Below are 13,518 nucleotides of genomic sequence, written 5' to 3'. Positions count from 1 at the left end.
TGGACCATTCGTTTTAGCAGGTGAATGTTTCCTCTGTGTTTTCTCTGACCAGGTCTCTCATTTCGTGGGCCTTGAACTAAACTGAGGTCAGATGCAGCTAGGGCAGATTTCTTGCCTTTTTTCTTTTCTTTTTTCTTCTTTTTTTAGAGTGAGAGATGGCGTGTGTGACTGGGGCAGTGGGAGGGTGGCAGGGGGCAGAAAGAGGGTGAGAATCTCAAGCAGACTCCATGCCCAGCACAGCCCAGTACCGGGCTCGAGACCGTGACCTGAGCCGAAGTCAAGTCAGACGCTTAACCCACTGAACCACCCAGGCACCCCAGCTAGGGAAAATTTCTGAAAACCCTGTTGCATTTACATATTCAGAATAATTTTGGAGGGAGGAAGCAAATTGATGGGAGAAGGTAACCCCCACACTACAGTTATATACTTACTGACTGGTTGTTAGTCAGAGATGCGCTTTGGATGACTTTCCTGGTTTGTTCAGTGTAGAAATGAAGGACCTTGATGCAGCTCCACCATCCAGGACAGGTCCCGGCATCTGATAAGGTTTCTGTTTCTTGCTCAGAGGAATAGCCCAGCAGAAGTATACCATGGAAGTTTAAAACAAAAGAAGAACCAAAACAAATTCAGCCTTATGGAGAAGACACCCAGATACTTCTTAATTAAGAGGAGTTGGAAAGACTTCCCTAGTTAGAGCCGTTAGTGGAACTCCTCTGGGAGAGAAAGTTAGCTGCTGTTAGCCGTGGCCTGGGGCAAGCCTTTAAGTAGGTTCCTTTGGTTCTAAGAACTAGAGACTCATGTGACAGGAAGAAATGGGGATTTGCTTAAGATACTCTCGAGGTAGGAAAGGGAGCAGGGCTCTCCCCAAAACTTAGCCCCACTAGGGACTGGGTCATCTGCTCCTAACATGATTCTTCTGTTCTCTCGGGTTCTGCTTCTCTTTGTATAGCTTTGCTTTTTAACTCCTGTTTTTAAATGAATTATTTTCTGAGTGAATGATTTAATTCCACTTGCTTGCGGAGTCTAACTGGCCTAGCTAATTACCGTTCTCTGTCACTCAGAGCTTTTCTCCAAGGCTGTGTTGTAGGTTTCATGAATTGTCTCCTTTGGGTCCAGGCCCACTCCCACTCCCACCTTTTGCTCAGGGAACATCATAAGAGATTGAAGGTGAGAAGCCTGGATGTAGGCCTCCTATTTGTGTTTTTTTCCAAAGACTCTTGCCAAGTTCAAGACCAGCTGGTTTATGTTTAAAGTACTTCATAGGAATTTGTGCCCGGGACTCTTTCCTGAAGTGCCATAGGGTTAGACCTTGTAAAACCAGAAACTACAAAAGCCAGACCATTGTTTGCTTAAAAATAGAACTGAAAGGACTTCAGTATTTCAACAGTTTGTTAATAGAATTTGAGGGGAGACTCATCTCAAGGCCTCTGAGTTGGAGTTTGAAGAGATGTGGCGATAGTAGAAATTTGGCCACAGAATTTTAGAACCTCCTTACTTCTCATCTTGCCAGTCCGCGTGCACACACATTCTGCGAGGGCCACAGGCTGTGTGAGCGCTTTTTCCTAATCTCCGGGTGTTAGCCCAAGTTCAGGAACAAACACGGAGGACGGTGTCTAACCCTGGTCTTCAAAACGGAGACACCAGCTAAATCTCTCAGAATCACCCCATGTGCTGCTGCTGAGCACTGGCAGTTTTGTGGGTAAATACACTGAATGAGGCATTTTCCATCTCATTGGACATCTGCCGTCCAGGAGGTACAGGCCGGGGATACTGTTAAACATCCTGCAGGACCGGACAGTCCACTCCCAGAAGAGATGATCCAGTCCAGACTGTCGTTGGTGCCAAGGTGGAGAAGTCATGACTTAGAGGGCTAGCCTGCTTTGTCTTCAGAACTTGCTAAAGCTAAACCTGGACTTGTACCAGATGCAGGACCACACGCAGCCCAGCTCGCGTCCTGCCCACTGTAAAAGCCCGGGGCAGCAGACGCGCAGCCATTATCTGAGGACGGTGACGTGACCGCAGGCAGACCGGGGTGGGAAATCATTCAGTGGAAGAAGTTAACACCAGGGGGAATCTCCTGTTCTGTTGTTTCCTCCCGGACCCCCTCAGTTGGGCTTTAGGGCAGTGCAGGTCACAGAGCTCACTACACGTGGTGGGGGCCCAGCAGCATCCCCCAGAATCTTCTTTCAGTCTTGAAGGGTGCTAGCAAGGGGAAGCTTGGCCACAGGACAGGGTGTAGGAGCAATCTCCACAGCACCCCCCGCTTCGTTCTGGGCTCCCTTCCCTTCTCTTCCGTTCCACACTCTTGGACTCCCTCCTGGCACTGGCAGCTACACATGCTGCCAGAGAAAAAGTGATTCTTTTTTTATTCACTTTAATACTTAATAAACATTAATGAGAGATTGGCAAAAAGTTTAAACTAAGAGTAAAAACCAGTATAAAAGGTAGGAAGCTAAATAGCATAAATGAAAGTAGTGAAATTGGTTTAAAAAGGTCTTCCCCCGAGTCGCTCTTGTGGTATGTTCTACTCAGAAAACAGGCTGAGACATATTAACAGTAATTACAGCCCATAATTAAAAGACTAAAAGAACCAAACTATAAAATAAGGAAAACCACGCAATAGACTCGTGAGTTCGGGGAATGAAAGCATCAGTAAGGTTTTTTTTTTAAAGATTTTATTTATTTATCTGACAGAGATCACAAGTCGGCAGAGAGGCAGGCAGAGGGAGAGGAGGAAGCAGGCTCCCTGCTGAGCAGAGAGCCCGATGCGGGGCTCGATCCCGGGACCCTGAGATCATGACCTGAGCTGAAGGCAGAGGCTATAACCCACTGAGCCGCCCAGGTGCCCCCATCACTGAGTTAGAACTCGGCCCCGCACGGCCCAGTGGCTCCCCTTCTGCGGGTGGTCCTGTGAGGGCTCCCCTGGAGCCGACCGCAGGGATGGAGCTGGGAGCGGAAGAAACCCTGATGCGCAGCACCGTCCCGCCCCCCACAAACTGGAAACTTCAGTTCCCGCTGTGGGCAGCTACTGCTGTCAGAGGAGCCCGCCCCGCTATTTCTTCCACGGGGCGGCAGTTGGCAGGCAGCAGTGCACGTCCGAGGGCGCCCTCCCCCTTCCCTTGCACCGTGTCCCCAGGGCTGACTCCTGTTCCTCACGGGCTCCTCGTCCTGGCGACAGGACGGTGTATAAGAGCCTGCCACTTAGGGTTAGGGTTAGGGACGGTGAAGTGGTTTTTCTCTGAGGGAAGTGAATGGTGCGTGTGAGACTAAAGGTATATCCTCGCTCACCCCCGGGCTGACCGGTGGGCTGCGAATGTCGTCGAGGGGCCCTGGTGGCTTCTGGCCGGGGCGGGGGGGAGATGGGCACGTCCTGTAGACCGACCCGCCTGGGGCTTCGGCAGCTGATGTCTGGTGCGGCGATGCTGTGTCGTCCCCGCCTTTCTAAAGAGCAGCGTGCGTTCTGCACGGTTCCCAGGGTGGCAGAGGAGCAGAAGCAGGAGAAAGACTCGAATCCTCCTGAGAGCTCACCAGCAGCTTCGCACCGTGGTTAAGAGCGTGGGTTTCAGAATCCGGCAGACTTGGTTTCAAAACCCCCCTCCGTCCCTTGCTGTCTGTATGATTTGGGCAAATCACCAGGCTTCTCTGAACCTCAGTTGCCTTCCTCACAGCTGTATCCCTTGCCCAGTCTGGGGACGGAAAAGCAGTGGGCTTGCGGGGCAAAGAAGTAACGCATGTAGCGTCCGCTTTGTGGCCGGGCGTCCTGAATGGACGAGCTGAGCCCACGGTGTTCCGTGGTCCGTTTTCGGGCACAGACGTACCTGGCGGAGGCGGCTCCGCGAGGCCTCCACACGCTGCTCGGTTAGAAAGTGCTGATTCCGGTGCTGCGTGGACGTATGTCCTCACCGGAAGCCCTGTCTTCCCGCTGCGCAGATATCATCGAGATGGACTCGCAGCGGGTGCCGCGGGACAAGCTGGCCTGCATCACCCGCTGCAGCAAGCACATCTTCAACGCCATCAAGATCACCAGGAATGAGCCGGCCTCGGCCGACGACTTCCTACCGACCCTCATCTACATCGTCTTGAAGGGCAACCCTCCGCGCCTCCAGTCCAACATCCAGTACATCACCCGCTTCTGCAACCCCAGCCGGCTGATGACCGGCGAGGACGGCTACTACTTCACCAACCTGGTAAGCCTCACGCTCCGGGGGTTACGGCGAAGATCACCGAGGTGCTGACTTCAGGGATGTGACAGGGCGCTGCGGGCCTGGGACGGTTCCATGCCGCTGTGTCGGCACAGCTGAGGATGCTTGCTTGGTGTCCCAGAGCTCACGGGACCATGCCATGCAGACACCGCACCTCTGCTCCTCGGCCAGAGACTGCGGTCCTCTGCTGGCCAGCACGTGGCCATGCGGGGGAGCATCTGTGCTGCGCGGCCGTCCCGCCCCAGGTCCCAGTAGAAGGGCCACTCGCTCAGTTGGGTTGTTTAACCATGAATGAGTCGGATCATGGATTTTGATTTATTAAAAGACCTAGGAATTATTTTTTGCTTTATTTTTGTAAGTGATCTCTTAGAATTGAATACCGAGATTTTAAAAAGCTTGGTTTACAGGATGTGAGATGATTTTCAAGTATTGTTGGTCGTGCTCGTTGATTCTTGGTGAGACAGTGCTCAAGAGCGCGTGTCTGAGTCGTAAGGCAGAGCGCTTCTCCTGACCACTGAACTCGTCTGTTGTTTACTTTAGAGTAGGTTTGCTAATGAACTGGAGCCTCAAAACACCTTAAACGCTTTCCTTCCTGTGTTGGAAGCCGTACAGGAGAATACGGAGAGGAAGCCAGGTTGCTTAGGGAAGTGTTTCCAGTAAATTCTAGTAAATTGCCTAAAAAGACGGTACATGAATCTTCAAGGCTTCCAGAAAGCTGTTGTGATTTATTCTTACATCCCAAATACGTACTCAGCTTTGTACCTGTTCTGTGTCGTGTTTTCCTTTAAGTGGGTTCCCAAAAGTGTATAAGCTCCGGGTCCCTCAAAACCTGGTGCTGCCCCGTCCCTCGTCACCCTCAGCCGCGGGGTTCAGCTGCTCGACTTGGGAGGCTCTTCCTGTTCCAGGTTTTTATTTAAACTCCGGTTGGTGAGCATACAGGGTAACAAAGCTGGACTCAGAGCAGAGCGTAGCGAGTCCTCACGTCAAGACGGCGCCCCGTGCTTACGGCAGATGCCTCCTGAACGCCCATCTCCCAGCCAGCCCATCCCAGGAACGCTTTTTTCCAAAATGCTGCTTGGGCTGTTATTCGCAGTATTTGTCATTCTTCCAGACACGCCAGGATTTTAACTACACCCCCAGAAGGGGAGGTGGCCGAGTACCCATTTCTTTATGCAAGTGCTGTTGACTGCTGCAGAGGAGCCTTGTGGGTTTAGTTCTTACTCTGGGGAACCTCAGACAGTCTGAAGATCTCAGAGAAGTTGGAGACGGACACATGGCCAGTGGTAGAAGCGACGAGCGGGACCGGGAGGTGTAGCCCTTGTGGTCAGCAGCGGAGGCTGCCGGTCCGCTTCTTCCTGCGGCTTCCCAGGGCCGGAACCTTCTTTCTCATCCTCCTCTCGTCTGGGTCAGAGTCTGGCTTCCGCTGTGGCTCTGGGGGAGAGTCCGCAGGTTGTCAGACCCACGACAGCTCCCGCTGTGCGTCCTATGCCCTTACCACCCTTGAGAGCTCCTCGTTCTGCAGCTTCTAGGTCTTTAGAGTTTCACGGTTCCGCTCCTTCCTTGTCTGTGTCCTCTGCTTCCCCTTGAATGGTGTCACTCCCCAGGGTTCTGTCCTCCGTGGCTCCTCTCCCCGGACCGGCGCAGCTGTCACCTGCGCACGACGACACACAGGCTTGTGGCCCCTGCTTTGCCCTCGCACTGACCCCGCTTCCAGCTGTTTCATCCAGCCCACGTTTAGTTTCCAAGACTCACAGCTTCCTGAGCGGCCGGTGGTTTTCTCTTTTCTAGCGTCCGCTGTTCCTGCGTGTGGCACTAGTACCCGTGCCTCCCCGTCCAATGGACACACGGATGTCAGGGCGTGGGGAGACTCGCGTAGGCTCATAGACTCTTGGACTGTCACTTGACAGGGGACAGCTCAGGTTGCCTGATTTCAAAGCTTATTCTTCTAAACATTTGATGTGAAAGGACCAAAGGCCCTTTGAGGCCCGGAGGCCTGTGTGCCACAGCCATCCCCGAATCACAGGCCGCTGCTGTGTCCTGAGGGAACGCTGTGAGACTGGCTCGACCTCGGAAGGGAATGGCTTTGTGGGGCAGGTTCCTGGGACACAGGGCCCTAGAGCTCCTGGCCCCAGCACGATTCTTCTGCCCTGCGGCGCAGCAGGGAAGCAGGGAGCCTCGGGTCTGAGGAATTGTTTTGGTTTTGTCCGAGGAATTGTTTCGGTTTTGTCCACGGAAGCTCTGTGGTAGCCAGTGTGGGACAGACCCTGAAGGTGCCTGCTCTAGCATTTCATGCTGTATAAGACCCCTGGACCTTTGAAACCCAAGGAAAGGAATGAATTTCTGACAGACCCAGTGAGAATTGGCAATTTGACTTTTTTTTTTTTTAAAAAAGATTTTATTTATTTATTTGACAGGCAGAGATCACAAGCAGGCAGAGAGGTAGGCAGAGAGAGAGGAGGAAGCAGGCTCCCCGCTAAGCAGAGAGCCCGATGTGGGGCTCGATCCCAGGACCCGGAAATCGTGACCTGAGCTGAAGGCAGAGGCCTAACCCACTGAGCCACCCGGGCGCCCTGACTTTTTTTTTTTAAAGAAGGAAATGTATCGTTTCAAGTGGGACTATAAAGGAAACGTGGTTGGCCCTGAGTTGTAGTTTTTGAAGCTGAAGTCCCTGGGGAGTCGTTAGACTCTTGTGTGTCCTTTTGATTCTGTTTTAAATGCACCACAGTGAAAGGATTTAAAAATACATATTTGAGAATCTGAGTCTTTCTTGGGCGACCGGAGTAAATAACGTTCTCGGGCTTGTTTGTTTCTCAGTGCTGTGCTGTGGCTTTCATCGAGAAGCTGGATGCTCAGTCTTTGAATTTAAGTCAGGAAGATTTTGATCGATACATGTCTGGCCAGACTTCTCCCCGGAAGCAGGAATCTGAGAACTGGTCTCCTGACGCTTGCCTGGGGGTCAAGCAAATGTACAAGAACTTGGATCTTCTGTCTCAGTTGAATGAACGGCAAGAAAGGATCATGAGTGAAGCCAGGAAACTGGAGAAAGATCTCATACAGTGGACAGATGGGGTCGCTAAAGAGGTTCAGGACATTGTGGAGAAATATCCCCTTGAAATCAAGCCCCCGAATCAGCCTTTAGCAGCTATTGACTCTGAAAATGTTGAAAATGATAAACTTCCTCCGCCGCTGCAACCTCAGGTGTATGCAGGATGACGGGAGCGCACGCGGGTGGTATTTATTTGAGCCTAACTTGTAGCGAGTCCTTCCTGCAGCGTGGTTGGGATCTAGACAGTAACTTAATCGCTTCGTGTCAGCATTTTTAAAGGTACAGTTTGTGGGGATTGTTTTCTTTGTTTTGTTTGTTTTTCCTGGCAGGGGAAGCTTAGTAAATAATAAAATACTATTTATTTGAGTTATGGAAATAGATTCATTTAAGGTTTACGTGCAAGTTTTATCTAAATCTCTTTTTTCTCCATGATTTTCCCAAGTGCTTCCTCTGTGGCATTCACTGTGGTTTGGATTTGGGTAAATAATTGCCTTTAAAGGGTAAAACAAATGAATGCTACAAAATGTATGTTGAAGGGAATTCAATGGTACCACTCTTCTACAGTTTGAAATATTTTATAATTGTAAAGATAGAAGATATATTGATAAGTAAATATGTAAAATTGTAAATATGTAAAAACAAAAAAAAGGAATGGTGTCTGCTGTGCATGGCATTTCATGTGTTAATTTGTTTAGTTCAAAATGAAGTATATTGACTGTTCACCTTTAACTCTGTTCTGTTTGGTGTGCCCACCTCAGTGAGTCCAGAAGTGCTTAGACAGACTCCCTTGAAGCCTCGGCTCCATCTTCAGCAGTACGTCAGCCCCGACCTGGCCTCCGTACAGTCAGAGACTGTGATGCCATTGAGGTTCAGAGTAATTTTTAGGTCCCATGAAGTTGCTGTTCAGGGTCATTTGAAGAGTTTGAATTGTGCTTCTTGCATCTTTTTCTTCTACTCATTCAGGAAATATTTATCGAGTTCTTTTGAAGGAGCTGGTCCTGGGTCTGGACCGGACGACAGGAGTGAACAGGACTGCACTGCGGAGAGCGGTGGGGAATCCCTCCGAGCTGACGTGCACAGCTGCCTTTCTGCCTCCGTAGCAGCGTTTGACTTGGTGGACAACCTGGACACACGTCCTGTAAACCTCTTCCAGGGTTTTTCCACCTCAGTACTACTGACATCTGGGGCCGGAGGATCTTTTGTTCTGGGCGCTTCCCTGTGCATTGTAGGGTGTTTAGCAATATTCCTGGCTTCTGACCCACTAGACACAGGTGGCACCCCCCACAGTTGTGCAAAATCATCTCCAGACATTGCCACGTTTCCAGGTTGGAGTGGGGTGGCAAAATCGCCCCCAGTTAGGAACAACTCATCTGTTCCATACGTGAGGAAGTTCTCCTGCTGGTGGTTAATACAATGTAACCAAAGAATATTGCATTAAATGCACAGAACAGTTAACTGATAGTCATGGAGGTTCTTCAGCCACTGGCACTGTGGAACCTTTTCTAACCCTAACAGTTCCCTTCATCACCTAAGTATGCCATGTGTGGTCCTCCCCCGAGTCCGTGATTTCTACAGATGACCAGTGGACCTGTGCAACTGTGCATCCTGCCCAGGGCCCCATTCTGAAACGAGGTCACATCACAAGCAGTTAAGGTTTCTTTGCTTTCCCAGTATCTTCCTGGTAGTGTACCACAGATCTGTAGTGCAATAATTTTGGAATAAAACTAGGGTAAATATACAACTTTTTATCCTTTCCTTAAATTTACACATAAGGTCCATCGGGTCGACACACCTGTTGTCGTATCGCACTGAAGACGTGAACAGTGACCTGAGTCACCTGTCACCGCGCTCACGGGAAGTGCGGCGAGTCACTGCAATGGGCCAGTGAGGATCTGCACTTAGAAACCCGGGCCCCACTGACCTCCGTAGAAGGCGCTGCCCTTTCCCGTTGTTCTTTTCTATGTACTTTCTAGGTGCTAATCCAGGTATACACACTCTTAACTCTCCTGGGAATACAGTACCCTCTGTTTGTTAAATAAAATGTGCATATCGGCCTCCCACAAAAGCTGTCTCCTCTCGATTTCTCACTGTTCAAGTAAGCTGTGGCATTGATTTCTTTGTCCGTCTCCTGTCAGTTGGATTCTGTAGATGGGAACTCCTGCCTTCGGGAAGCTTCTGTTTCTCTTGGGTCCGCTTCAACACTACGGCCATAGTCTGTGTCTCCTCAACAAGAACCGTTGCTGTTTTATGTACATAAGCGTAACCGGAATAAACCTTAGAACAGAAGTCCGTACTAGTGGGCGCCTGGGTGGCTCAGTGGGTTGAGCCGCTGCCTTCGGCTCAGGTCATGATCTCGGGGTCCCGGAATCGAGTCCCGCATCGGGCTCTCTGCTCAGCGGGGAGCCTGCTTCTCCCTCTCTCTCTGCCTGCCTCTCTGCCTGCTTGTGATCTCTGTCTGTCAAATAAATAAATAAAATCTTTTAAAAAAAATTAAAAAAAAAAAAAAAGAAGAAGTCCGTACTAGTAAGGTTTCATGATCCATCCCTCTTCCAAACAGATTGATTTTTAGTTGTCTTAGGACAATGCCATTACTGATACTCTCACGTTACAAAGTTTTCCTGTTGAAGAACCATCTTTACCATTACCGTTCCAGAAAGGAAACATCGCAGACATTCGTGTTAAAACTAAGAACAAGAGAAGGATGTTTGCTGTCACTATTATTTACACTGTTCTCAAAGTTTCACCCCAGCTACTCAGTCTTCAAACAGAAGTAAACATGGACTTAATCTTATTTATTTTTTAAAAGATTTTGTTTGAGAGAGCACGAGAGAGGGAGGAGTGGAGGGAGAAGGAGGGAGAAAGAGAAGCACACCCCCTGCTCAGCAGGGAGCCCACGCAGGGCTCAATCCCGGGACCCTGGGGTCAGGACCTGAACTGGAGGTAGACACTTGCCGCATGGAGCCCCCCAGGCAAAGGGAGCTGAATGTAATCAATACAGAAATGTCCTAGCAGGTGGCTGAGGACGAGAACTCGAGGCGCAGTGCTGGTTTTGACTTTTGGCCGCCACCTAGATCTCAGCTCTCCGGCCTTGGGCAAGTCTCTCATGTGTCACATCCCTAGTCTGTGACTTGGGATCATGGTCGTGTCTGCTTCGAAGGCTCATGAGGATTAAACGACCTGTAACAGTGACTAGCAGTGCTAAGTACTCAAGTCATAGGTGATTCTTTTGTGTAGAAATCCCAAGAGAACCGATTCTGAAACATTAAATTTAACTAAAACAGTAAGACAGAAAATGCCAGGAAAAGCCATCAAAAGCAACTGCACGAAATGACTTTTCTGTGTCTTGTTACTAGCCACTTAGCAAATATAATGGGAAAATTTTACTCACAATGACTACATAAATCAAGTAGCAAGAGCTTTTAAGATTTATATGGAAAAAAATACAAAATCGAGAAAAAAAATAGACATACACAGAGCTGAGGCTCAAGTTCTCTGCACTTGGGCTGTAATGTTCTATCTCTGCCATCTTGGAAATTCTTTAAGATTTTTTTTTTTTAGGGACGCCTGGGTGGCTCAGTTGGTTGGACGACTGCCTTCGGCTCGGGTCTTGATCCCGGGACTGGGATCGAGTCCCGTATCGGGCTTCCGGCTCCACGGGGAGTCTGCTTCTCTCTCTGACCTTCTCCTCGCTCATGCTCTCTCTCACTGTCTCTCTCTCAAATAAATAAATAAAAAATCTTTAAAAAAGAAAAAAAAGATTGTTTTTTTTATGATTTTTTTTGTATTTCTTAGAGAGCACGAGCAGGGGGAGAGGCAGAGGAAGAGGGAGAAGTGGGAAGCCTGATGCAAGGCTCGATCCCAGGGACCTGGGATCATGACCTGAGCGGAAGGCACACACTTACCAACTGAACCACCGAGGCTCCCTGCCATCTTGGAAATTCTTAATAATTTTATCATTGAATTTGGTGGGGTTTTGGGGTTTTGTTTTGTTTTTTAGTTTATTTACAGAGCAGCAGGCAGAGGCAGAGGGAGAAGCAGGCTCTCCACTGAGCAGGGAGCCCAATGCGGGGCTCGATCCCAGGACCCTGGGATCATGACCTGAGCCGAAGGTAGCCGCTTAACCGACTGAGCCACCCAGGTTCCCCTGTCATTGAATTTGTGTTTTGAAGTGAAATTCGATGGGACAATGGATCACGCACAGTGAGGCTCAGAGCTCATTCACAGTCTCGCTTCTGACCACTTCCAAGAATGAGCTCTTGGTCTTACCCCTGCCAGCGTATGACCACTCTAGCCACGGCCTGGGCACTCAGGAATGGTCAGTGCTGGGTGTGCTCACTTGGGGCGCTGGACCAGGACATGATGTGCAACGGATGGTTCGCTATCTGAGAGCTGCATCTTGGCCAGTTCAGGGCTGGGTTTGTCCAGCATGCTCCATGCAGAAAAGGCTGAATCCAGGTGGAAAATACATCTTTTTGGTCTGAAAGCAAGAAAGTGAGAAATTACTTTAAGGCTAATGGGCACAGGAGTCAGCTTGAAGGGTTCTCACGGGCCTATTTGGGGACAGTTTGAATAAAAAACTATGAAGAGTAATTGTGAAAAACATCGAATAAATTTTTAAAACCTGCACATATTGTAGGTTACCATTATACCAACACATTTGGAGGAAGAACTAGAACTGGAACCCAGATGATGGAGGGAAAGCCTTCCTCCCAGTAAAATGACAGCTAGTAACTGTAGGGGTGGAAATGCAATTTTAAATCTCAGTCTTTTAGCCCAGAACCAGATGGCTTCACTGCTGAATTCTACCATTTAAGGAACTAAGTCATGCCTCTTCAAGCTCTTCTAAAACATCAAAGAGGGAATACTTTTTTTTTTTTTTTAGATTTTTTTATTTGACAGAGATCACAAGTAGGGAGAGAGAGAGAGGAGGAAGCAGGCTCCCTGCTGAGCAGAGAGCCCGACGCAGGACTTGATCCCAGAACCCTGGGATCATGACCTGAGCCAAAGGCAGAGGCTTGAACCCACTGAGCCACCCAGGCGCCCCTAAGAGGGAATACTTAAGAGACCGGCATTACCTTGATACCAAAGTGAGTTAAGGACACTATGAAAAATTCACAGACCAATTTCCCTGGTGACTACAGACGCAAAAATTCTCAACAAAATATTAGCAAACTAAGTTCAACAATGCATTAAAAGGATTATACACCACCACCAAGTAGGACTGACTCCTGGAATGCAAAAATGGTTCAACATATAAAACCAGCCGATGCAATACATACATACAGTCATCTCAACTGAAGCAGAAAAAGCCTTTAACAAAATTTAATACCCTTGGAGAAAAAACCAGTAAACTAAGAATAGAAGGAAACCACAGCATAACAAAAGGTTTATAGGAAAACCCGAAGCCATATCAATGGTGAAAGACTGAAAGCTCTTCCTTTCGGACCAGGAGCAGGACCAGGATGGCTGCTTGACCCACTTCTAGGCAAGGTGACGCGTATGTTGGAATTCTCTGAGAAATTTTAAGACTCCATCGTAAGAGTGCACTGATGAGCAAAGATGAACATGCCTGAAAACAATGAAAAAGTAGAAAGAAAAAGAAAACAAACAGGAAAGAACCAAAAAGTGTTAGAACTGAACACCACGATCACCGAACTTTGAAAAGGAAAAGCTGTCACTGACGGCGACCACATCAGAAGGGACATCTCGGGAGTGACTCTGCGCACTGAGATCAACGGGAATCACCCAATCCGGAAATAACTGAAAATCGGCCGAAACTCAGAAAGTGAACGTGGCGGGCGCCTGGGTGTCCGCGGGTTAAGCCTCTGCCTTCGGCTCGGGTCCTGCTCTCGGGGTCGTGGGCTCGAGCCCCCGCCGGGAGCCTGCTCCCCGCCCCCCGCCCCTCTGTCGGAAAAATACACAAAATCGTTAAAAACCCACGAAAGCGTGTTTCCCGGTGGGCCGCGGGCACTGGTCCTCCGCGCGCTCCGGGGACGCGGCAGCCGCTCCGCAGTCCCCTCGGCTCCCCGGAATGACAGCGTCGCTGCCCCGCGCCTCCAGGGCACACGCGGCACACGCGGCACACGCAGCACACGCGGGCACGCGCGGGCACACCCACGCGCGGGAACGGCAGGCGCGCGCTCCACGTCGGGACGCACGCAGCGCCGTGCTCGCACGCAAGCCCCCGCCACGTGACCCGACGGGGGCGTGGTCTCTGGCGCTCGCGACGCAGGAGTCTTGACCCGGCCGAGCCGCCGTCGGACGCCCGGT

General features: G+C 49.9%; 1 protein-coding gene and 1 long non-coding RNA gene across 6 annotated transcripts in view; one reads left to right on the top strand and one right to left on the bottom strand.

The window, feature by feature from the left end:
• RABGEF1 (RAB guanine nucleotide exchange factor 1) overlaps nt 1-9,313 on the top strand; it is a 50,568-nt gene extending 41,255 nt beyond the window's left edge. For all 4 annotated transcript variants that reach the window (XM_059155253.1, XM_059155250.1, XM_059155251.1 and 1 more), the window contains exons 8-9: nt 3,931-4,187; nt 7,017-9,313. In XM_059155253.1, coding sequence (XP_059011236.1) covers nt 3,931-4,187; nt 7,017-7,415 — 656 coding nt within the window. In that variant the 3' untranslated portion in view covers nt 7,416-9,313. The remainder of the gene's footprint in view (nt 1-3,930; nt 4,188-7,016) is intronic.
• Nucleotides 9,314-10,019: 706 nt separating this feature from the next.
• On the bottom strand, nt 10,020-13,321 carry LOC131819755 (uncharacterized). Of its 2 annotated transcripts, XR_009349320.1 has the most exons (3): nt 13,189-13,321; nt 11,515-11,725; nt 10,020-10,502 (listed from the first exon to the last, which is right to left on the bottom strand). It is a non-coding gene; the product is annotated as an uncharacterized LOC131819755 (long non-coding RNA). The 2 variants fall into 2 exon arrangements; XR_009349319.1 differs by having other exon boundaries at nt 10,020-11,725.
• Between the last annotated feature and the right edge of the window lie 197 nt (nt 13,322-13,518).

Source organism: Mustela lutreola, chromosome 17 (genome assembly GCF_030435805.1).
Source record: "Mustela lutreola isolate mMusLut2 chromosome 17, mMusLut2.pri, whole genome shotgun sequence".
Lineage (NCBI taxonomy): Eukaryota > Metazoa > Chordata > Mammalia > Carnivora > Mustelidae > Mustela > Mustela lutreola.
Note: the sequence above shows the minus strand (reverse complement) of the source record. Positions and strands in the feature narration are given on the sequence as shown.